At 45.5% G+C, this 22,810-nt stretch overlaps 1 protein-coding gene and 17 non-coding genes across 18 annotated transcripts; 6 read left to right on the forward strand and 12 right to left on the reverse strand.

Moving 5' to 3' along the window:
• Nucleotides 1-69: 69 nt before the first annotated feature.
• LOC141322946 (E3 SUMO-protein ligase ZBED1-like) lies at nucleotides 70-2,340 on the forward strand. The gene is made up of 2 exons (XM_073833450.1): nucleotides 70-157; nucleotides 815-2,340. Exons 1-2 carry the CDS (start codon nucleotides 70-72, stop codon nucleotides 2,338-2,340), a joined length of 1,614 nt encoding a protein of 537 aa, XP_073689551.1.
• Nucleotides 2,341-2,928: 588 nt separating this feature from the next.
• Nucleotides 2,929-3,069, reverse strand: LOC141283708 (U4 spliceosomal RNA). The gene has a single exon (XR_012338197.1). It is a non-coding gene; the product is annotated as a U4 spliceosomal RNA (small nuclear RNA).
• A 463-nt stretch (nucleotides 3,070-3,532) lies between these two features.
• On the forward strand, nucleotides 3,533-3,614 carry trnas-gcu (transfer RNA serine (anticodon GCU)). Its single transcript has one exon. It is a non-coding gene; the product is annotated as a tRNA-Ser (tRNA).
• Nucleotides 3,615-4,882: 1,268 nt separating this feature from the next.
• On the reverse strand, nucleotides 4,883-4,955 carry trnak-cuu (transfer RNA lysine (anticodon CUU)). The gene has a single exon. It is a non-coding gene; the product is annotated as a tRNA-Lys (tRNA).
• An 847-nt stretch (nucleotides 4,956-5,802) lies between these two features.
• LOC141285009 (U4 spliceosomal RNA) lies at nucleotides 5,803-5,943 on the reverse strand. Its single transcript, XR_012338529.1, has one exon. It is a non-coding gene; the product is annotated as a U4 spliceosomal RNA (small nuclear RNA).
• Nucleotides 5,944-6,406: 463 nt separating this feature from the next.
• Nucleotides 6,407-6,488, forward strand: trnas-gcu (transfer RNA serine (anticodon GCU)). Its single transcript has one exon. It is a non-coding gene; the product is annotated as a tRNA-Ser (tRNA).
• Nucleotides 6,489-7,756: 1,268 nt separating this feature from the next.
• Nucleotides 7,757-7,829, reverse strand: trnak-cuu (transfer RNA lysine (anticodon CUU)). The gene has a single exon. It is a non-coding gene; the product is annotated as a tRNA-Lys (tRNA).
• Nucleotides 7,830-8,676: 847 nt separating this feature from the next.
• On the reverse strand, nucleotides 8,677-8,817 carry LOC141284485 (U4 spliceosomal RNA). Its single transcript, XR_012338430.1, has one exon. It is a non-coding gene; the product is annotated as a U4 spliceosomal RNA (small nuclear RNA).
• Nucleotides 8,818-9,280: 463 nt separating this feature from the next.
• trnas-gcu (transfer RNA serine (anticodon GCU)) lies at nucleotides 9,281-9,362 on the forward strand. The gene has a single exon. It is a non-coding gene; the product is annotated as a tRNA-Ser (tRNA).
• A 993-nt stretch (nucleotides 9,363-10,355) lies between these two features.
• Nucleotides 10,356-10,429, reverse strand: trnan-guu (transfer RNA asparagine (anticodon GUU)). Its single transcript has one exon. It is a non-coding gene; the product is annotated as a tRNA-Asn (tRNA).
• A 201-nt stretch (nucleotides 10,430-10,630) lies between these two features.
• trnak-cuu (transfer RNA lysine (anticodon CUU)) lies at nucleotides 10,631-10,703 on the reverse strand. The gene has a single exon. It is a non-coding gene; the product is annotated as a tRNA-Lys (tRNA).
• Nucleotides 10,704-11,550: 847 nt separating this feature from the next.
• On the reverse strand, nucleotides 11,551-11,691 carry LOC141283723 (U4 spliceosomal RNA). Its single transcript, XR_012338199.1, has one exon. It is a non-coding gene; the product is annotated as a U4 spliceosomal RNA (small nuclear RNA).
• Nucleotides 11,692-12,154: 463 nt separating this feature from the next.
• Nucleotides 12,155-12,236, forward strand: trnas-gcu (transfer RNA serine (anticodon GCU)). Its single transcript has one exon. It is a non-coding gene; the product is annotated as a tRNA-Ser (tRNA).
• A 993-nt stretch (nucleotides 12,237-13,229) lies between these two features.
• trnan-guu (transfer RNA asparagine (anticodon GUU)) lies at nucleotides 13,230-13,303 on the reverse strand. The gene has a single exon. It is a non-coding gene; the product is annotated as a tRNA-Asn (tRNA).
• A 201-nt stretch (nucleotides 13,304-13,504) lies between these two features.
• On the reverse strand, nucleotides 13,505-13,577 carry trnak-cuu (transfer RNA lysine (anticodon CUU)). The gene has a single exon. It is a non-coding gene; the product is annotated as a tRNA-Lys (tRNA).
• Nucleotides 13,578-14,424: 847 nt separating this feature from the next.
• On the reverse strand, nucleotides 14,425-14,565 carry LOC141285036 (U4 spliceosomal RNA). The gene has a single exon (XR_012338534.1). It is a non-coding gene; the product is annotated as a U4 spliceosomal RNA (small nuclear RNA).
• Nucleotides 14,566-15,028: 463 nt separating this feature from the next.
• Nucleotides 15,029-15,110, forward strand: trnas-gcu (transfer RNA serine (anticodon GCU)). Its single transcript has one exon. It is a non-coding gene; the product is annotated as a tRNA-Ser (tRNA).
• Nucleotides 15,111-22,096: 6,986 nt separating this feature from the next.
• trnak-cuu (transfer RNA lysine (anticodon CUU)) lies at nucleotides 22,097-22,169 on the reverse strand. The gene has a single exon. It is a non-coding gene; the product is annotated as a tRNA-Lys (tRNA).
• Between the last annotated feature and the right edge of the window lie 641 nt (nucleotides 22,170-22,810).

Genomic DNA, 22,810 nt, shown 5'->3' on the forward strand with positions numbered 1-22,810 from the left:
GACAGTCCTAATAAAGTTTCATGCTTAATATGTGATCAAACTTTATCTTATTCCAATAACACATCATCAATGCTTCGCCATCTGCGCTCCAAGCATCCTAATGCTCTGGCCAATGAGACTCCTACAACAGAGCACCATTCTGCACCAACTGGAGAAGGTGAAATGAATTCTAATAATTAATTTTTCTTTTGAGCAATAAAGACTGTATACTATCCACAAATAACTGAAAAAGTTAGTAATCAAACTAATCAAAATGCAAGAAAACTTACCCTTTTGAATTTTTCATATTCTCTTCCAATTATTCATTTGGTGGAATATAATAACACTCAATATAATTGTATAAAGAAATCACTAATAGCATAGCCAAAGTTTCAAAGCCATTTGCTAGAACAACCATTGTTTAGCCTATGAAGAAGTCAACCAATTGCATGTTTGTCATATTCATGTCTTTCACACTGACCTGTATATATCTTATCCACCTTTTTGTGTAAAATAGCCTGTGTTTATGAAATTTGGGTCTTTTGCCCACCTCTGTATTTTAGTGACTATGGATAGGTTGTTATATTATATTTCTGGTATACATATAGACTATGGGTTAAAAGCTAAGTCCAAACAAACACTACTGAATTGGATCTACATCTATAATATATTGTAATCATATGAACTCCAAGGGGTGTGCAGACTTTTTATTGCCAATGCACATTTATTAAAAGATAAAATTTTATGTTACCTATTTAAACACACCATGGGCTGCTTTTAAAAGGGGGTACTTTGAGTTACTCTGCCAATAATGAATTGTACTGTGTTTTATTAGGAAGAAAGAAGGAGCTTGATGATGCCCTTATCAACATGATTGTGAAGGACTTACAGCCTTTCTCCATCGTGGAAGATGAGGGATTTAAAGCATTTATTAACATGTTGGACCCCACCTATGTGCTACCAACTCGGAAAACTGTGAAGACAATGGTCAGACACAAATACAGAGAAGAGAAGGAAAAGGCTATGGCACAAGTAAGGAATATCCCATCTGTCTGCCTCACAGCTGATATGTGGACCTCCCTCACTATGGAGTCCTATCTGGGGGTCACATGCCACTACACTAATAGCAACACTGAGCTGGGCTCAGTGGTGCTGGGAGTATCCAAGTTTCCCAAATCACATACAGCTGACAACATCAAAGAGGCTTTGTCAGAGATGATAACGGACTGGGGTCTTACTGGTTCAGTTGCTGCCATGGTAACAGACAATGCAGCCAACATGGTGTCAGCAATTCAGAAACTGGGACTACGCCATCTCCCTTGCTTTGCTCATACCATAAACCTTATTGTGAAAAGGGCAGTAGAAGAACATGAGGTCATGGCAGACATCCGTAGCAGAGCCAGGAGAGTGGTGTCTTATTTCAGGAGCAGCACTAAAGCTACTGAAAAGTTAATGCTTGCCCAAGAAAGGATGGGCAGGCAGCCCCTAAAGCTTCTCCAGGAGGTGGACACCAGGTGGAACAGCACACATGACATGCTTCAAAGACTTATTGATCTTAGAGAGCCTGTTGGTGCTGCTTTGGCTAGTTTGTCAAATGACATCATGCCACTTTCAAGTGCTGATTTTGACATAATTTCAGAAAGCCTTGAAGTACTGGCACCTTTCAAGTATGCCACGGAAGAACTCTCTGGGGAGAAGAGAGTGTCAGCTTCAAAGATAATCCCAATCATTAGGATGATTCAGCACAAGGTAGCAGAAAAAACAGCCCTGGCAAGAAATGTATCTGTTTCATCCTTAGGGATTGCTCTTCAGCAGTACATCAACAAGCGGTGCAGTACTGTTGAATCAATCCGTGTGCTTGCACTGGCCACGTTGCTAGACCCCAGATTTAAGACCCTTGGGTTTGGCAACCAGGATAATGCCCGTGAAGCTGAGCGGCTGTTGACAGCTGAATGTGCTTCAATCATCCGACTAACCAGTGAGCATGCTTCACAAGCAGAGGCATCATCCTCTCAGGCAGCTCAGAATGCTCCATCCTCAGATGACCTGTGGGAGCTCCTGGATAGCCGAGTCAGTGAAACGCAACGGCATCATAGCTGTAATGCTGATGCCACCATAGAGGTCAAGAGGTACATCAGTGATGCATACCTGCCTCGAAGTGAGGACCCTCTAAAATACTGGCAGGCCCATAAAGAGTACCCCCATCTATATACTTTGGCCAGAAAATATTTGGCAATTACGGCCACATCTGTTCCGTGTGAACGAATATTTTCTAAAGCGGGTGATGTAATCAGTAAAAAAAGGAGCCGCTTAAGCTCCAGCACAGCAGAACAAATCATATTCTTGAATAAAAATATGTAGTTGCATTTGTGTGTATTTTTTTTATTTTTGGTGTTGTTGTTTTTGTACAACGTACATGTTTGTGATGTTTTGTAAAAAACACAGAAAAATGGAGCAATGAAAAACAAAAAATCACACATGCCTATAGGTCTCTATGTAGAAGGGGGAATGTTTGGTGTGAGTACAAATGAAAAACAGAAAGTCTTTATTGCCATTATATTGTCCAAAAAAAGGGGGGGGGGGGGCTCTACACACACACACACACACACACACACACACCACCATCTTGCTAATTACATATGTTTATTAAATACACAAACAAAATATTACAATGAACAAAACACTTCAATGGCACAGCTGGTGTAGAGATTTTTTTTGACCACCAGATGGAGAAGTAGAGCACTGTGTCAAAAAGCTTCGAAGCATCAACGCAGTTTGTAGTAAAAGCTTCACTGCTTCGGAAGCTTCGTTCGGCACATCCCTAATGATACCCGTCTTGAGGACATATTTACAAAACAACAAGCCTTCTGGCTCTGGCGCTCAATCATCAGCAGACACCTTTTTGACGAGAAACAAAACAAGGCTACTTTTTCTCAACAATACTCTAAGCCTCCAGAGAGGCTAGCAAAAATTGCCAAAGCTGACTGTATTTCAAGTCATCCTGGCGGGGTATTGGGTAAAGTTTTCAACCAGCAATGATCGCGCCTCGGATAAACCTCATAGGCTACAATATTGCCTCTGCGAAAGAATGCCGGCGACGGTCGTGACCTTTTCAGGCACCTACGTGGATGTGAACCGACAAGGTGGTAGCAAGCTTTAAACTGCCGCACAAACAGTCTCCTGGCACGGGTTGCTGCACCGTGTTTCTACGGAACAGATTAGAGGTGTGTAAAAGACGGCTCATTCACTATTCCCTCTGTGCTCAAAACAGCCTGCTGAAAGCACAGCAGCAGCAGCTGAAAAGGTCCGCAGCATGGCCTCTCTCAGTCAGCAAGGGGGCGGGGAGGCCGAGTGGTTAAGGCGATGGATTGCTAATCCCATCCTTGTCGTTCGGTTCCTTTAGCACTGGACCTTAATCTAGGTCCTGGGGACCCCATGCTGAACTTTTTGTGTGTCCTCCTTATCTAACACACTCAGTTCAGTTCTTTGAGTTCTCTACTAATGAGCTGATGATCTGAATCGGGAGTGCTAAATAAAAGACGCCACGTAATATGACGAGGTGGCCGAGTGGTTAAGGCGATGGACTGCTAATCCATTGTGCTCTGCACGCGTGGGTTCGAATCCCATCCTCGTCGTTCGGTACGTTTAGCAGTGATCCTCGGTCCTGGGGACCCCACTCTGCAATTTTTGTGTGTCTTCCCTATCTGACACACTCAGTTCAGTTCACTGAGCGCTCTACTAATGAGCTGGTGGTCTGAATCGGGAGGGTTAAACAAAAGGACCGCGCAAAACGAAAGGTGGTCGAGTGGTTAAGGCGATGCAAGGCTAGTCCGTTGTGCTCGGCATGCCTTGGTTTGTATGGGTTCGAATCCCATCCTCTTCATTTGATGCTTTAGCACCACTGAGAGCCCACCGGAACAGACAGGCCCAACCTGTTGACGATGGGTAGCGGCGAGCTGTGATTGTGCTGTAGTTTATTGATACCTGCCGCAAAGTCTTGAGAACATATTGACAAAACAACAAGTCTTCTGGCTCCGGCACGCTACGATCGGTGGACACCTCTTTGACGAGGACCAACAACCAGCCACGCCAATAAAAGGAAACAAAACGAAGCAAGACTATCTTTCTCAACAAGCCTCCAGAGAGATTGGCAAAAATTGCCGATGCTGACTGTATTTCAAGTCATCCCGGTGGGGTATTGACTTTGTGGCAACATGGAACTTTTGCATCTACATTAATATTAGTCTGTTTCTTCTTATTCTGAGGTCACCGTAGCCACCAGATCCATTCTGTATTCCGATCTGATGGTCACTACAGTCCCCCGGTTCCAGTCCGTACCAAGAGCAGATGGTGGATCAGCACCTTCAGCCGAATGTCAGCGGATACTATGTCAACTAGATGAGCCCCAGAGACAGATCATCAGTAAAGAAGGCATCCACATGCCACAGCAAACTACTCGAGCTGGTGAAAATGTTCACCAAACACCCGCCGCTGAATTCTTTTAAAACAAGCCAGCTTATTGAAGGTGCACAAGATAAACGCCCTGAGAAAGCTGTGCCTCGCAACCCTAAGAATGGCATAGGCGTCAGTGGACACCTGACGCGCGTGCAAAACTCCAGCATTTCACACCTCCCTGGGTGGGCTCGAACCCCCAACCTTTCGGTTAACAGCCGAACGCGCTAACCGATTGCGCCACAGAGACAGCCGCTGCTGCTTGCTGCCGCCGGATCACCGGTGTAAAAGCAAGGGTTAGGGTTAGTGATAGGGATTAAAATAGCTCGCACTAACAGCGACATCTGTTTTGAAAGATGTTTCCGGAGCTCGCAAAATCCACTCAGCCTGCGCGGCGAATGGGCACGCTGGAGCCCGCCACCCTTTTGGGAAGAAAGAGAGTCAACTGAGCCGCCCAACGTGGGGCTCGAACCCACGACCCTGAGATTAAGAGTCTCATGCTCTACCGACTGAGCTAGCCGGGCTGGTCGTGGGCTTCTTCACCGGGTCGGACCCAGTATTCATCGGCCCCCAAATTACACAGGCGAAACGGAGGCTCTCGCGTTGTGCGAGACTGTCGAGCCCTCCCCGTGGGTAGGGCTTAGAGCAGGCTTAGAGTTTTCTTCTGTCGGTTTTGACCCAATCTGTTTTTGGGAAGCGCAGTTTGACCCAGCAGTGCGGGCCAACAACACGTTCTGTTTTGCCGCGTGAAGGCGGGTCAATGCTTTGGACAGCGTATGGTTGAGATGTGATTTTCCACCAATTTGGGGCACCTTTCTTAAGGAAATCAAGGATGATTTCATGGGAAATGGCAAACTGCTGTAGCGTTTGGCTAACAAGCCAAAGCTACAAAGGATGTACCGGTGCCCCGTCGTCCGAGCAGAATCCACATTCGGCCGTAATCGGAGGTTACTACTAAAGTTCGATTGTGTCTCATAGGGAGTTTGACGCAGGGCCTCAGTGGAAAACAGGCCCTCGGCGGCTGAAACAAAAGACGAAGAAGGCATCCACATGCACATGATTCAGGAGTGTTAAACAAAGAAACCACGCAAGATGACGAGGTGGTCCAGCGGTTAAGGCGGTGGAAGGCTAATACATTGTGCTCGACATGCACTGGAAGCTTTAGCGCCACTGAGAGTCCACCGGACCAGACAGGCCCAACCTGTTTACGATGGGTAACGGTGAGCTGTAATTGCGCTGCAGTTTAATGATACCCGTCTTGAGGACATATTTACAAAACAACAAGCCTTCTGGCTCTGGCGCTCAATCATCAGCAGACACCTTTTTGACGAGAAACAAAACAAGGCTACTTTTTCTCAACAATACTCTAAGCCTCCAGAGAGGCTAGCAAAAATTGCCAAAGCTGACTGTATTTCAAGTCATCCTGGCGGGGTATTGGGTAAAGTTTTCAACCAGCAATGATCGCGTCTCGGATAAACCTCATAGGCTACAATATTGCCTCTGCGAAAGAATGCCGGCGACGGTCGTGACCTTTTCAGGCACCTACGTGGATGTGAACCGACAAGGTGGTAGCAAGCTTTAAACTGCCGCACAAACAGTCTCCTGGCACGGGTTGCTGCACCGTGTTTCTACGGAACAGATTAGAGGTGTGTAAAAGACGGCTCATTCACTATTCCCTCTGTGCTCAAAACAGCCTGCTGAAAGCACAGCAGCAGCAGCTGAAAAGGTCCGCAGCATGGCCTCTCTCAGTCAGCAAGGGGGCGGGGAGGCCGAGTGGTTAAGGCGATGGATTGCTAATCCCATCCTTGTCGTTCGGTTCCTTTAGCACTGGACCTTAATCTAGGTCCTGGGGACCCCATGCTGAACTTTTTGTGTGTCCTCCTTATCTAACACACTCAGTTCAGTTCTTTGAGTTCTCTACTAATGAGCTGATGATCTGAATCGGGAGTGCTAAATAAAAGGCGCCACGTAATATGACGAGGTGGCCGAGTGGTTAAGGCGATGGACTGCTAATCCATTGTGCTCTGCACGCGTGGGTTCGAATCCCATCCTCGTCGTTCGGTACGTTTAGCAGTGATCCTCGGTCCTGGGGACCCCACTCTGCAATTTTTGTGTGTCTTCCCTATCTGACACACTCAGTTCAGTTCACTGAGCGCTCTACTAATGAGCTGGTGGTCTGAATCGGGAGGGTTAAACAAAAGGACCGCGCAAAACGAAAGGTGGTCGAGTGGTTAAGGCGATGCAAGGCTAGTCCGTTGTGCTCGGCACGCCTTGGTTTGTGTGGGTTCGAATCCCATCCTCTTCATTTGATGCTTTAGCACCACTGAGAGCCCACCGGAACAGACAGGCCCAACCTGTTGACGATGGGTAGCGGCGAGCTGTGATTGTGCTGTAGTTTATTGATACCTGCCGCAAAGTCTTGAGAACATATTGACAAAACAACAAGTCTTCTGGCTCCGGCACGCTACGATCGGTGGACACCTCTTTGACGAGGACCAACAACCAGCCACGCCAATAAAAGGAAACAAAACGAAGCAAGACTATCTTTCTCAACAAGCCTCCAGAGAGATTGGCAAAAATTGCCGATGCTGACTGTATTTCAAGTCATCCCGGTGGGGTATTGACTTTGTGGCAACATGGAACTTTTGCATCTACATTAATATTAGTCTGTTTCTTCTTATTCTGAGGTCACCGTAGCCACCAGATCCATTCTGTATTCCGATCTGATGGTCACTACAGTCCCCCGGTTCCAGTCCGTACCAAGAGCAGATGGTGGATCAGCACCTTCAGCCGAATGTCAGCGGATACTATGTCAACTAGATGAGCCCCAGAGACAGATCATCAGTAAAGAAGGCATCCACATGCCACAGCAAACTACTCGAGCTGGTGAAAATGTTCACCAAACACCCGCCGCTGAATTCTTTTAAAACAAGCCAGCTTATTGAAGGTGCACAAGATAAACGCCCTGAGAAAGCTGTGCCTCGCAACCCTAAGAATGGCATAGGCGTCAGTGGACACCTGACGCGCGTGCAAAACTCCAGCATTTCACAGCTCCCTGGGTGGGCTCGAACCCCCAACCTTTCGGTTAACAGCCGAACGCGCTAACCGATTGCGCCACAGAGACAGCCGCTGCTGCTTGCTGCCGCCGGATCACCGGTGTAAAAGCAAGGGTTAGGGTTAGTGATAGGGATTAAAATAGCTCGCACTAACAGCGACATCTGTTTTGAAAGATGTTTCCGGAGCTCGCAAAATCCACTCAGCCTGCGCGGCGAATGGGCACGCTGGAGCCCGCCACCCTTTTGGGAAGAAAGAGAGTCAACTGAGCCGCCCAACGTGGGGCTCGAACCCACGACCCTGAGATTAAGAGTCTCATGCTCTACCGACTGAGCTAGCCGGGCTGGTCGTGGGCTTCTTCACCGGGTCGGACCCAGTATTCATCGGCCCCCAAATTACACAGGCGAAACGGAGGCTCTCGCGTTGTGCGAGACTGTCGAGCCCTCCCCGTGGGTAGGGCTTAGAGCAGGCTTAGAGTTTTCTTCTGTCGGTTTTGACCCAATCTGTTTTTGGGAAGCGCAGTTTGACCCAGCAGTGCGGGCCAACAACACGTTCTGTTTTGCCGCGTGAAGGCGGGTCAATGCTTTGGACAGCGTATGGTTGAGATGTGATTTTCCACCAATTTGGGGCACCTTTCTTAAGGAAATCAAGGATGATTTCATGGGAAATGGCAAACTGCTGTAGCGTTTGGCTAACAAGCCAAAGCTACAAAGGATGTACCGGTGCCCCGTCGTCCGAGCAGAATCCACATTCGGCCGTAATCGGAGGTTACTACTAAAGTTCGATTGTGTCTCATAGGGAGTTTGACGCAGGGCCTCAGTGGAAAACAGGCCCTCGGCGGCTGAAACAAAAGACGAAGAAGGCATCCACATGCACATGATTCAGGAGTGTTAAACAAAGAAACCACGCAAGATGACGAGGTGGTCCAGCGGTTAAGGCGGTGGAAGGCTAATACATTGTGCTCGACATGCACTGGAAGCTTTAGCGCCACTGAGAGTCCACCGGACCAGACAGGCCCAACCTGTTTACGATGGGTAACGGTGAGCTGTAATTGCGCTGCAGTTTAATGATACCCGTCTTGAGGACATATTTACAAAACAACAAGCCTTCTGGCTCTGGCGCTCAATCATCAGCAGACACCTTTTTGACGAGAAACAAAACAAGGCTACTTTTTCTCAACAATACTCTAAGCCTCCAGAGAGGCTAGCAAAAATTGCCATAGCTGACTGTATTTCAAGTCATCCTGGCGGGGTATTGGGTAAAGTTTTCAACCAGCAATGATCGCGCCTCGGATAAACCTCATAGGCTACAATATTGCCTCTGCGAAAGAATGCCGGCGACGGTCGTGACCTTTTCAGGCACCTACGTGGATGTGAACCGACAAGGTGGTAGCAAGCTTTAAACTGCCGCACAAACAGTCTCCTGGCACGGGTTGCTGCACCGTGTTTCTACGGAACAGATTAGAGGTGTGTAAAAGACGGCTCATTCACTATTCCCTCTGTGCTCAAAACAGCCTGCTGAAAGCACAGCAGCAGCAGCTGAAAAGGTCCGCAGCATGGCCTCTCTCAGTCAGCAAGGGGGCGGGGAGGCCGAGTGGTTAAGGCGATGGATTGCTAATCCCATCCTTGTCGTTCGGTTCCTTTAGCACTGGACCTTAATCTAGGTCCTGGGGACCCCATGCTGAACTTTTTGTGTGTCCTCCTTATCTAACACACTCAGTTCAGTTCTTTGAGTTCTCTACTAATGAGCTGATGATCTGAATCGGGAGTGCTAAATAAAAGGCGCCACGTAATATGACGAGGTGGCCGAGTGGTTAAGGCGATGGACTGCTAATCCATTGTGCTCTGCACGCGTGGGTTCGAATCCCATCCTCGTCGTTCGGTACGTTTAGCAGTGATCCTCGGTCCTGGGGACCCCACTCTGCAATTTTTGTGTGTCTTCCCTATCTGACACACTCAGTTCAGTTCACTGAGCGCTCTACTAATGAGCTGGTGGTCTGAATCGGGAGGGTTAAACAAAAGGACCGCGCAAAACGAAAGGTGGTCGAGTGGTTAAGGCGATGCAAGGCTAGTCCGTTGTGCTCGGCACGCCTTGGTTTGTGTGGGTTCGAATCCCATCCTCTTCATTTGATGCTTTAGCACCACTGAGAGCCCACCGGAACAGACAGGCCCAACCTGTTGACGATGGGTAGCGGCGAGCTGTGATTGTGCTGTAGTTTATTGATACCTGCCGCAAAGTCTTGAGAACATATTGACAAAACAACAAGTCTTCTGGCTCCGGCACGCTACGATCGGTGGACACCTCTTTGACGAGGACCAACAACCAGCCACGCCAATAAAAGGAAACAAAACGAAGCAAGACTATCTTTCTCAACAAGCCTCCAGAGAGATTGGCAAAAATTGCCGATGCTGACTGTATTTCAAGTCATCCCGGTGGGGTATTGACTTTGTGGCAACATGGAACTTTTGCATCTACATTAATATTAGTCTGTTTCTTCTTATTCTGAGGTCACCGTAGCCACCAGATCCATTCTGTATTCCGATCTGATGGTCACTACAGTCCCCCGGTTCCAGTCCGTACCAAGAGCAGATGGTGGATCAGCACCTTCAGCCGAATGTCAGCGGATACTATGTCAACTAGATGAGCCCCAGAGACAGATCATCAGTAAAGAAGGCATCCACATGCCACAGCAAACTACTCGAGCTGGTGAAAATGTTCACCAAACACCCGCCGCTGAATTCTTTTAAAACAAGCCAGCTTATTGAAGGTGCACAAGATAAACGCCCTGAGAAAGCTGTGCCTCGCAACCCTAAGAATGACATAGGCGTCAGTGGACACCTGACGCGCGTGCAAAACTCCGGCATTTCACACGTCCCTGGGTGGGCTCGAACCACCAACCTTTCGGTTAACAGCCGAACGCGCTAACCGATTGCGCCACAGAGACAGCCGCTGCTGCTTGCTGCTGCCGGATCACCGGTGTAAAAGCAAGGGTTAGGGTTAGTGATAGGGATTAAAATCGCTCGCACTAACAGCGACATCTGTTTTGAAAGATGTTTCCTGAGCTCGCAAAATCCGCTCAGCCTGCGCGGCGAATGGGCACGCTGGAGCCCGCCACCCTTTTGGGAAGAAAGAGAGTCAACTGAGCCGCCCAACGTGGGGCTCGAACCCACGACCCTGAGATTAAGAGTCTCATGCTCTACCGACTGAGCTAGCCGGGCTGGTCGTGGGCTTCTTCACCGGGTCGGACCCAGTATTCATCGGCCCCCAAATTACACAGGCGAAACGGAGGCTCTCGCGTTGTGCGAGACTGTCGAGCCCTCCCCGTGGGTAGGGCTTAGAGCAGGCTTAGAGTTTTCTTCTGTCGGTTTTGACCCAATCTGTTTTTGGGAAGCGCAGTTTGACCCAGCAGTGCGGGCCAACAACACGTTCTGTTTTGCCGCGTGAAGGCGGGTCAATGCTTTGGACAGCGTATGGTTGAGATGTGATTTTCCACCAATTTGGGGCACCTTTCTTAAGGAAATCAAGGATGATTTCATGGGAAATGGCAAACTGCTGTAGCGTTTGGCTAACAAGCCAAAGCTACAAAGGATGTACCGGTGCCCCGTCGTCCGAGCAGAATCCACATTCGGCCGTAATCGGAGGTTACTACTAAAGTTCGATTGTGTCTCATAGGGAGTTTGACGCAGGGCCTCAGTGGAAAACAGGCCCTCGGCGGCTGAAACAAAAGACGAAGAAGGCATCCACATGCACATGATTCAGGAGTGTTAAACAAAGAAACCACGCAAGATGACGAGGTGGTCCAGCGGTTTAGGCGGTGGAAGGCTAATACATTGTGCTCGACATGCACTGGAAGCTTTAGCGCCACTGAGAGTCCACCGGACCAGACAGGCCCAACCTGTTTACGATGGGTAACGGTGAGCTGTAATTGCGCTGCAGTTTAATGATACCCGTCTTGAGGACATATTTACAAAACAACAAGCCTTCTGGCTCTGGCGCTCAATCATCAGCAGACACCTTTTTGACGAGAAACAAAACAAGGCTACTTTTTCTCAACAATACTCTAAGCCTCCAGAGAGGCTAGCAAAAATTGCCAAAGCTGACTGTATTTCAAGTCATCCTGGCGGGGTATTGGGTAAAGTTTTCAACCAGCAATGATCGCGCCTCGGATAAACCTCATAGGCTACAATATTGCCTCTGCGAAAGAATGCCGGCGACGGTCGTGACCTTTTCAGGCACCTACGTGGATGTGAACCGACAAGGTGGTAGCAAGCTTTAAACTGCCGCACAAACAGTCTCCTGGCACGGGTTGCTGCACCGTGTTTCTACGGAACAGATTAGAGGTGTGTAAAAGACGGCTCATTCACTATTCCCTCTGTGCTCAAAACAGCCTGCTGAAAGCACAGCAGCAGCAGCTGAAAAGGTCCGCAGCATGGCCTCTCTCAGTCAGCAAGGGGGCGGGGAGGCCGAGTGGTTAAGGCGATGGATTGCTAATCCCATCCTTGTCGTTCGGTTCCTTTAGCACTGGACCTTAATCTAGGTCCTGGGGACCCCATGCTGAACTTTTTGTGTGTCCTCCTTATCTAACACACTCAGTTCAGTTCTTTGAGTTCTCTACTAATGAGCTGATGATCTGAATCGGGAGTGCTAAATAAAAGACGCCACGTAATATGACGAGGTGGCCGAGTGGTTAAGGCGATGGACTGCTAATCCATTGTGCTCTGCACGCGTGGGTTCGAATCCCATCCTCGTCGTTCGGTACGTTTAGCAGTGATCCTCGGTCCTGGGGACCCCACTCTGCAATTTTTGTGTGTCTTCCCTATCTGACACACTCAGTTCAGTTCACTGAGCGCTCTACTAATGAGCTGGTGGTCTGAATCGGGAGGGTTAAACAAAAGGACCGTGCAAAACGAAAGGTGGTCGAGTGGTTAAGGCGATGCAAGGCTAGTCCGTTGTGCTCGGCACGCCTTGGTTTGTGTGGGTTAGAATCCCATCCTCTTCATTTGATGCTTTAGCACCACTGAGAGCCCACCGGAACAGACAGGCCCAACCTGTTGACGATGGGTAGCGGCGAGCTGTGATTGTGCTGTAGTTTATTGATACCTGCCGCAAAGTCTTGAGAACATATTGACAAAACAACAAGTCTTCTGGCTCCGGCACGCTACGATCGGTGGACACCTCTTTGACGAGGACCAACAACCAGCCACGCCAATAAAAGGAAACAAAACGAAACAAGACTATCTTTCTCAACAAGCCTCCAGAGAGATTGGCAAAAATTGCCGATGCTGACTGTATTTCAAGTCATCCCGGTGGGGTATTGACTTTGTGGCAACATGGAACTTTTGCATCTACATTAATATTAGTCTGTTTCTTCTTATTCTGAGGTCACCGTAGCCACCAGATCCATTCTGTATTCCGATCTGATGGTCACTACAGTCCCCCGGTTCCAGTCCGTACCAAGAGCAGATGGTGGATCAGCACCTTCAGCCGAATGTCAGCGGATACTATGTCAACTAGATGAGTCCCAGAGACAGATCATCAGTAAAGAAGGCATCCACATGCCACAGCAAACTACTCGAGCTGGTGAAAATGTTCACCAAACACCCGCCGCTGAATTCTTTTAAAACAAGCCAGCTTATTGAAGGTGCACAAGATAAACGCCCTGAGAAAGCTGTGCCTCGCAACCCTAAGAATGGCATAGGCGTCAGTGGACACCTGACGCGCGTGCAAAACTCCGGCATTTCACACGTCCCTGGGTGGGCTCGAACCACCAACCTTTCGGTTAACAGCCGAACGCGCTAACCGATTGCGCCACAGAGACAGCCGCTGCTGCTTGCTGCTGCCGGATCACCGGTGTAAAAGCAAGGGTTAGGGTTAGTGATAGGGATTAAAATCGCTCGCACTAACAGCGACATCTGTTTTGAAAGATGTTTCCGGAGCTCGCAAAATCCGCTCAGCCTGCGCGGCGAATGGGCACGCTGGAGCCCGCCACCCTTTTGGGAAGAAAGAGAGTCAACTGAGCCGCCCAACGTGGGGCTCGAACCCACGACCCTGAGATTAAGAGTCTCATGCTCTACCGACTGAGCTAGCCGGGCTGGTCGTGGGCTTCTTCACCGGGTCGGACCCAGTATTCATCGGCCCCCAAATTACACAGGCGAAACGGAGGCTCTCGCGTTGTGCGAGACTGTCGAGCCCTCCCCGTGGGTAGGGCTTAGAGCAGGCTTAGAGTTTTCTTCTGTCGGTTTTGACCCAATCTGTTTTTGGGAAGCGCAGTTTGACCCAGCAGTGCGGGCCAACAACACGTTCTGTTTTGCCGCGTGAAGGCGGGTCAATGCTTTGGACAGCGTATGGTTGAGATGTGATTTTCCACCAATTTGGGGCACCTTTCTTAAGGAAATCAAGGATGATTTCATGGGAAATGGCAAACTGCTGTAGCGTTTGGCTAACAAGCCAAAGCTACAAAGGATGTACCGGTGCCCCGTCGTCCGAGCAGAATCCACATTCGGCCGTAATCGGAGGTTACTACTAAAGTTCGATTGTGTCTCATAGGGAGTTTGACGCAGGGCCTCAGTGGAAAACAGGCCCTCGGCGGCTGAAACAAAAGACGAAGAAGGCATCCACATGCACATGATTCAGGAGTGTTAAACAAAGAAACCACGCAAGATGACGAGGTGGTCCAGCGGTTTAGGCGGTGGAAGGCTAATACATTGTGCTCGACATGCACTGGAAGCTTTAGCGCCACTGAGAGTCCACCGGACCAGACAGGCCCAACCTGTTTACGATGGGTAACGGTGAGCTGTAATTGCGCTGCAGTTTAATGATAGCCGTCTTGAGGACATATTTACAAAACAACAAGCCTTCTGGCTCTGGCGCTCAATCATCAGCAGACACCTTTTTGACGAGAAACAAAACAAGGCTACTTTTTCTCAACAATACTCTAAGCCTCCAGAGAGGCTAGCAAAAATTGCCAAAGCTGACTGTATTTCAAGTCATCCTGGCGGGGTATTGGGTAAAGTTTTCAACCAGCAATGATCGCGCCTCGGATAAACCGCATAGGCTACAATATTGCCTCTGCGAAAGAATGCCGGCGACGGTCGTGACCTTTTCAGGCACCTACGTGGATGTGAACCGACAAGGTGGTAGCAAGCTTTAAACTGCCGCACAAACAGTCTCCTGGCACGGGTTGCTGCACCGTGTTTCTACGGAACAGATTAGAGGTGTGTAAAAGACGGCTCATTCACTATTCCCTCTGTGCTCAAAACAGCCTGCTGAAAGCACAGCAGCAGCAGCTGAAAAGGTCCGCAGCATGGCCTCTCTCAGTCAGCAAGGGGGCGGGGAGGCCGAGTGGTTAAGGCGATGGATTGCTAATCCCATCCTTGTCGTTCGGTTCCTTTAGCACTGGACCTTAATCTAGGTCCTGGGGACCCCATGCTGAACTTTTTGTGTGTCCTCCTTATCTAACACACTCAGTTCAGTTCTTTGAGTTCTCTACTAATGAGCTGATGATCTGAATCGGGAGTGCTAAATAAAAGACGCCACGTAATATGACGAGGTGGCCGAGTGGTTAAGGCGATGGACTGCTAATCCATTGTGCTCTGCACGCGTGGGTTCGAATCCCATCCTCGTCGTTCGGTACGTTTAGCAGTGATCCTCGGTCCTGGGGACCCCACTCTGCAATTTTTGTGTGTCTTCCCTATCTGACACACTCAGTTCAGTTCACTGAGCGCTCTACTAATGAGCTGGTGGTCTGAATCGGGAGGGTTAAACAAAAGGACCGTGCAAAACGAAAGGTGGTCGAGTGGTTAAGGCGATGCAAGGCTCGTCCGTTGTGCTCGGCACGCCTTGGTTTGTGTGGGTTAGAATCCCATCCTCTTCATTTGATGCTTTAGCACCACTGAGAGCCCACCGGAACAGACAGGCCCAACCTGTTGACGATGGGTAGCGGCGAGCTGTGATTGTGCTGTAGTTTATTGATACCTGCCGCAAAGTCTTGAGAACATATTGACAAAACAACAAGTCTTCTGGCTCCGGCACGCTACGATCGGTGGACACCTCTTTGACGAGGACCAACAACCAGCCACGCCAATAAAAGGAAACAAAACGAAACAAGACTATCTTTCTCAACAAGCCTCCAGAGAGATTGGCAAAAATTGCCGATGCTGACTGTATTTCAAGTCATCCCGGTGGGGTATTGACTTTGTGGCAACATGGAACTTTTGCATCTACATTAATATTAGTCTGTTTCTTCTTATTCTGAGGTCACCGTAGCCACCAGATCCATTCTGTATTCCGATCTGATGGTCACTACAGTCCCCCGGTTCCAGTCCGTACCAAGAGCAGATGGTGGATCAGCACCTTCAGCCGAATGTCAGCGGATACTATGTCAACTAGATGAGTCCCAGAGACAGATCATCAGTAAAGAAGGCATCCACATGCCACAGCAAACTACTCGAGCTGGTGAAAATGTTCACCAAACACCCGCCGCTGAATTCTTTTAAAACAAGCCAGCTTATTGAAGGTGCACAAGATAAACGCCCTGAGAAAGCTGTGCCTCGCAACCCTAAGAATGGCATAGGCGTCAGTGGACACCTGACGCGCGTGCAAAACTCCGGCATTTCACACGTCCCTGGGTGGGCTCGAACCACCAACCTTTCGGTTAACAGCCGAACGCGCTAACCGATTGCGCCAAAGCTGGGGAACAATAGTCTGTTAAGGGGGGGGGAAGAAAAGGAAGGAGGAGGAAGAAGGGGGAAAAAGAGAAAAAGAAAGAAAAAAGAGAGAAAAAAGGAAAAAAATTTGAAGAAAAGAAATGAAAGGAAATTTTATCTCTTTGTCCTTCAAAGCAATGTTTTTGGAGTGTATATTTACAATAAATTATCTGAAAAAAAAGTTTTCTCTATTTTCCTGTACATTTATACGGGAGTAAGGATTATCACAAACTTCCAAGTTCATATTACACTGTTGCCATACATTGAAGTGTTTACTGAATGATTTATTTATCAGTAATTATCAAATAAATGATGTCCAAATGAATTAAATTATTTCTGAAATGACAAATTAATACTTTATTAGATTTATATTACTGATTATTAATATTTTATTCACAGTTCTGAGTTTTTGCACTTTTAGTTTAAATATATTTCTGCTGTAGTTATGTTCTAAAACTTATAGTACAAAAAATAGTCATTTTTTTATGAAATAATCCCCAAATTTATCAACATTTTTAAAAGGGCCTATAACTGTTAAATGATACTGTAACAAAGACATACAAAAAGAGTTACTTAATCATCACCAAACTTTTATTTTTCAATCAGTCATAGCCAATTATTCATTATTCATTTTTTTTTTTACATTTTTATTCTTATAGTTATGTTGCATGTGCGGAAAACAGAATAATACCTCTTAATAATACTTTCTATTGTCCATGACTCCTGTGCATTCTTTGCAAGTGCAAAAGAACAGAAAACAGAACTATACATATAAATAAAACCGTCCAATGTCCATGGCTCTTGTGCATTAATTGCAAGTGAAAAGAACAGAAAGCACAGACCAAAATACAAAATACAATTTTAAAATGACAATGGCTTTTGTTTGCCTTTGTGAGTGCAAAACAACAGAAAGCACATAACAATACAAATGAATAAAACTTTAAAATATTAATTACTACTGTGCATTCTTTACAAGTGCAAAAGAACAGAAAACAAACCTATACTTTTAAATAAAACTTTCAAATGTCCATGGCACTTGTGCCTTCATTGCATGTGCAAAAGAACAGAAAGCACAAAACAATACACACAAATAAAACTTTATCCCCTTTCTTTTTTGGACTCTTATGGATGGCACAGAGCTTGAAATGGTCTCTATCAGGCGACAACAATCTGGCCACTGGGCAAGTGGGGCAGTGGTGGTGAATGTATGCCTCTTCACGCTCTCCACCCCTGGAGTGACCCTGTGTCCAGCCTGCTCTGGTGTCTGGCAGTAAACACCACTCTTTTCTTATCGTTATCCAGCAGGTTCTGCCAACTATATTGCTCACTTAAGCAGAGAGAGCATATAATACAAGGCAAATGAGAAAACAAAACAAGTGGTAGTGTCAACATATGACAGGTCAAGAAGAAAAAGTAGAGAAACTGACCTGCTTGTTGGTGAGAGCCAGAGATGGCTGATTCCTGAGCTCCACAAGATACTCCGCAAGGCTGTCCACTTTGTCCAGCACACCAGCACTATGCAAAGCCTGAGAGAAAAAATACAAAGAAAATAAAAACACAGAAATGAACAACATTATGAGTACAGTGAAGTGGAACAAAATAAACAAACATATAAATATATATTTTCCTAGAAATGTAACAATATTACATGAAACACAATTACATACATGCATACAACAAGATATTTACATACCACAGACTCGTCAGGAGATGCTGAGGCACCTGGCGTGAAGGAGGCATCAGGCTGAGTAAAGGAAGGCACAGGCTGAGTGGAGGACAGAGAGAAGCTTGGGTCATCGGTGAGACTCGACTCAGTAATGTCAAGTGTTTGGTCCTCCCTGAAGCCCTCGTCTTCTTCATCCTCGCCTTCATCCACATCCTCCAGCATGTTCTCTGTCTCTTCTGAGTCAGGGTCCACTACCAGGGGCTGTCCAGTCTGACTCAGGAAGTAGTCAACACCAAGCAGTTCTCCTACAAAAAACCAAAACAAAATTTAATAAAAGGAAACACAAATACAGGATCAGTCAAAAGTTTGGACACATCACTATTTTTAATGTTTTTTGAAAGAAGTGCCTTATGCTCATCGATCCTGCATTTATTTGATAAAAATAAAGAAAACATCAGTAATATTGTAAAATGTCATTACAGTTTAAATTTATACGCCTTATTCAGCCAGCCGCCATTTTGAATCGAAAACGAGGCTGTGAGGGATAGCAGTCCAGCAGCGCCCACTGTTGCGTATTGTTGCGTCCCGGGATGTAGATCGTATAACCGTAAAATAATAGGTAATTTCAAGTTTTTCCACAGGACAAAGAGCTCCAGAAAACATGGATTGTTCCACAGGACATATAACCTAACTTTCAGGTAACAATTTTGCATTTATTTAAGAAAATGACTGTGGAAAGACTACTAATTTCTAATGTGCGCATGTTTATCTACCTTTAAACGCTTACACAGAGTTTTTCAAATGATGTTTTATAGAATAAAATGCTTAATGGTTTGTGTTAAGAGCCTGCAGCTAGGTCATAAGCGTCTTCCCGACCTTTATTATGAAATTACGATAAACATGACATTTTCCTTGTCTAAAGCAAAACAGAGACAAAAAATAATGTTCTGAATATCATTTTGCGATTTTAAAAGTGGTTTACCTCAAACACTACACGGCAAGCTAATAAATAAATGTTATCATTTGATCGCTTTGCATAAAAATAAACTTTCTGTTTAAACCTACTGTTTTTTGTATGACTTCACATGTTGTCTGAAAGAGGCTTACGATCTAACTGCAGGCTCTTAACACAAACTGTTAACCATGTTAATCTTTAAAACATCATTTAAAAATAATATCCTTTTCACTTACGATCGCAAGGTTTTCCTTTGGTGAGGCTTTTGAGTCCAGGTAAACACAGACGGAGCTGAACCCTCCTTATGCTTCCTAATTCCAGTCAGTGTTTTTGAAAAACAATCCCGAGTAAAACGTTGAGCACACTGTTGTGTTCTTTGTAATCTAAGTTATACAAAATGGAGATATTTAGTTTAGTTGTTGTAGTAAAACATAACATTTTAGCTCTGCGTAAACGTTTAAAGAAAGATAAACATGCTCACATTATAAATTAGCAATTAGCCAACCGGCTAGTTTCCACAGTCATTTTCTTAAATAAATGCAATATTGTTACCTGAAAGTTAGGTTCTATGTCCCGTCGAACTTTAATAATACACATTTTCTGAAGTTCTTTGTCCTGTGGAAATTAGTGAAATGATATTTTCTCTTTATTTTTATGACTAAACAATCTACATCCCGGGACGCAACAATACGCCACAGTGGGCGCTGCTGGACTGCTATCCCTCTCAGCCTCGTTTTCGATTCAAAATGGCGGCGGGCTGAATAAGGCGTATAGTTCCATAAACTTTAAATTCAAATTATTTCTGTCATCAACGCTGAATATTTAGCTATCATTTTAGAATTTAATTTATGACCAATGTTGGACACAGTTGTGCTGCTTAATGTATTTTTTTATGTAATCTGTGATACTTTTTTTAGGATTCATTGAAGAATAAAAAGTTCAATAAAGAACAGCATTAGAAATAAAATAGAAAATCTTCTTTAACGATATACAGGACTGTTCAAAAGAGAAATTAATGCTGTTCTTTTAACTTTTTATTCATCAATGAATTCTGCAAAACGTATCACAGTTTTCATTAAAAAATAACAAAATAAATACAAATATGCAGTACAAATTATATTGCTGTTTTTTCTGTATTTTTGATCAAATAAATGCAGGCTGAATGAGCAAAAGACACTTCTTTCAAAAACATTAAACACAGTCACGTGTAAAAATGTTTGACAAATAATGTTCACATACATATTCTACAATGAGATACAGGTAACTTTACCTTCTGATAGAGGTTGTACCACTTCCGCTGCCGTGGTGCTGGTCTGTTGCCTCCAGATGGACGAACCCCAGAGCTGGCAAAAGTCCTCAACCTGGCCATCCACTCGCCATCACCCATGACCTTGTGGCTCTTTGGCTTAGTGCTCATCTAAATATAATAGGGAAATAATAGTTAGTAATGTGCATTTTGCAGGTATTGGACAACTACACAAATGTTTTTAATTTTTTTTATAATGATACAACGATATATATTCAAGCTGACTAAATAATGGCACCCATTACAACAATTAAACATTATTTTATTGCTAACAAAGCAAAACAAGGTTAAACATTTAAAGGTGTTACACTACAGTCATACATATAAAGATTTGAATATGAAATTACTACATGCAGTTACGATAGGGATAAGATTATTGTTTTGTTTGGTTTACAGTTAGTTGCATCCAATTATGCATAATTTACTGTTATTACTATAGTAACTACATAAAGCATGTATTAATGACAATGTAAAATAAAGTACATTGTTAGTTAAAAGCTGTGGTTATACATATGATAATCAATCTGAGAAAAAAACAAAAACAAAAAAACAAAGAACATAGTAAGTACACTTTACTTAAACCATGGTTAATTTTTGTAAGGGATGTCTATATAACATTGCATTTTCATTTAAATTATTATTTGCATCTGTGTTTATATAAATAGTAATCCATCTGCAAACACAAAACTTGATTACTACATTCACACAGAAAAATCACATTAAATGTTAATTAGAAATGACAATGTCTACAACTAAACATATTTTTTAAATCCAAATCAAACTTTAAATAAAATAGATGTGTTTACTATGCAAAATTACAGGCAAATGGTGTTTTATATGTAAGATTATAGGCAAATCATGGAAACAAAACATGATTACTACACTTTCACTATAGTAAAAGCATGGTAAATGACTTGTTTTTTTTTCATTCATATTTTTATTTATAGTAAGACTGTGTTTACACTTTAAGAACGAGTAAACTGAGTTTAATAAGTACGATTACAGGCACAATTGTGTTAAATATGTGAGATTATAGGCAAGTAATGAAAAGAAAACATGATTACTACACTTTCACTATAGTAAAGCCATGGTAAATGACGACAAACACAAGCACAACGTTTTTTGTTGTTGCTGTTCATTCAGATTTTCCTTTATAGTAAGACTGTGTTCATACAGTTGTAATCGATCAGCCAAAAACACAACATGGTTACTACGCTTTTACTATAGTAAAAACAAGGTAAATTGTCATAAGGGATGACTGCACTTACAGCTGAAACGCGTTTTTCCCCCATTTAAATCGAACTTAAGAACGAGTAAATAGACTTTAGAAAGTTAGATTACATTTAAACGGTGTTTCATTATGGGCAATTCGCGAGTCAAAAGTTTGTGAACGCCAAACACGGATGAATGACGGACGAAAACGTAACGAGTTACCAATTGAGAACATTGTAAACAGAGAGGAAGAAAGTAGAAAACATGTATTACTTACTTTGAAAAGTTATCCTATATTCCGTTCGTCTGATTTTTGAACCTGACTTAGAATGAAACTAAGCATGGTGAGTGGCTCTCAACAATGGAGCTCGAGCGATGCGATTGGCTCTCGTCCATTCTCACAATGGATGGCGAGCGACGCGATTGGCTCTCGTCCATTCTCACAATGGATGGCGAGCGACGCGATTGGCTCTCGTCCATTCTCACAATGGACGGCGAGATCGGCGATTGGACGAGGAGACGGCCGCGGAAACAGACGATCCTGCTCCAGGTAGCGCCACAGAGACAGCCGCTGCTGCTTGCTGCTGCCGGATCACCGGTGTAAAAGCAAGGGTTAGGGTTAGTGATAGGGATTAAAATCGCTCGCACTAACAGCGACATCTGTTTTGAAAGATGTTTCCGGAGCTCGCAAAATCCGCTCAGCCTGCGCGGCGAATGGGCACGCTGGAGCCCGCCACCCTTTTGGGAAGAAAGAGAGTCAACTGAGCCGCCCAACGTGGGGCTCGAACCCACGACCCTGAGATTAAGAGTCTCATGCTCTACCGACTGAGCTAGCCGGGCTGGTCGTGGGCTTCTTCACCGGGTCGGACCCAGTATTCATCGGCCCCCAAATTACACAGGCGAAACGGAGGCTCTCGCGTTGTGCGAGACTGTCGAGCCCTCCCCGTGGGTAGGGCTTAGAGCAGGCTTAGAGTTTTCTTCTGTCGGTTTTGACCCAATCTGTTTTTGGGAAGCGCAGTTTGACCCAGCAGTGCGGGCCAACAACACGTTCTGTTTTGCCGCGTGAAGGCGGGTCAATGCTTTGGACAGCGTATGGTTGAGATGTGATTTTCCACCAATTTGGGGCACCTTTCTTAAGGAAATCAAGGATGATTTCATGGGAAATGGCAAACTGCTGTAGCGTTTGGCTAACAAGCCAAAGCTACAAAGGATGTACCGGTGCCCCGTCGTCCGAGCAGAATCCACATTCGGCCGTAATCGGAGGTTACTACTAAAGTTCGATTGTGTCTCATAGGGAGTTTGACGCAGGGCCTCAGTGGAAAACAGGCCCTCGGCGGCTGAAACAAAAGACGAAGAAGGCATCCACATGCACATGATTCAGGAGTGTTAAACAAAGAAACCACGCAAGATGACGAGGTGGTCCAGCGGTTAAGGCGGTGGAAGGCTAATACATTGTGCTCGACATGCACTGGAAGCTTTAG

This window comes from Garra rufa, chromosome 1 (genome assembly GCF_049309525.1).
Source record: "Garra rufa chromosome 1, GarRuf1.0, whole genome shotgun sequence".
Classification (NCBI taxonomy): Eukaryota; Metazoa; Chordata; class Actinopteri; order Cypriniformes; family Cyprinidae; genus Garra; species Garra rufa.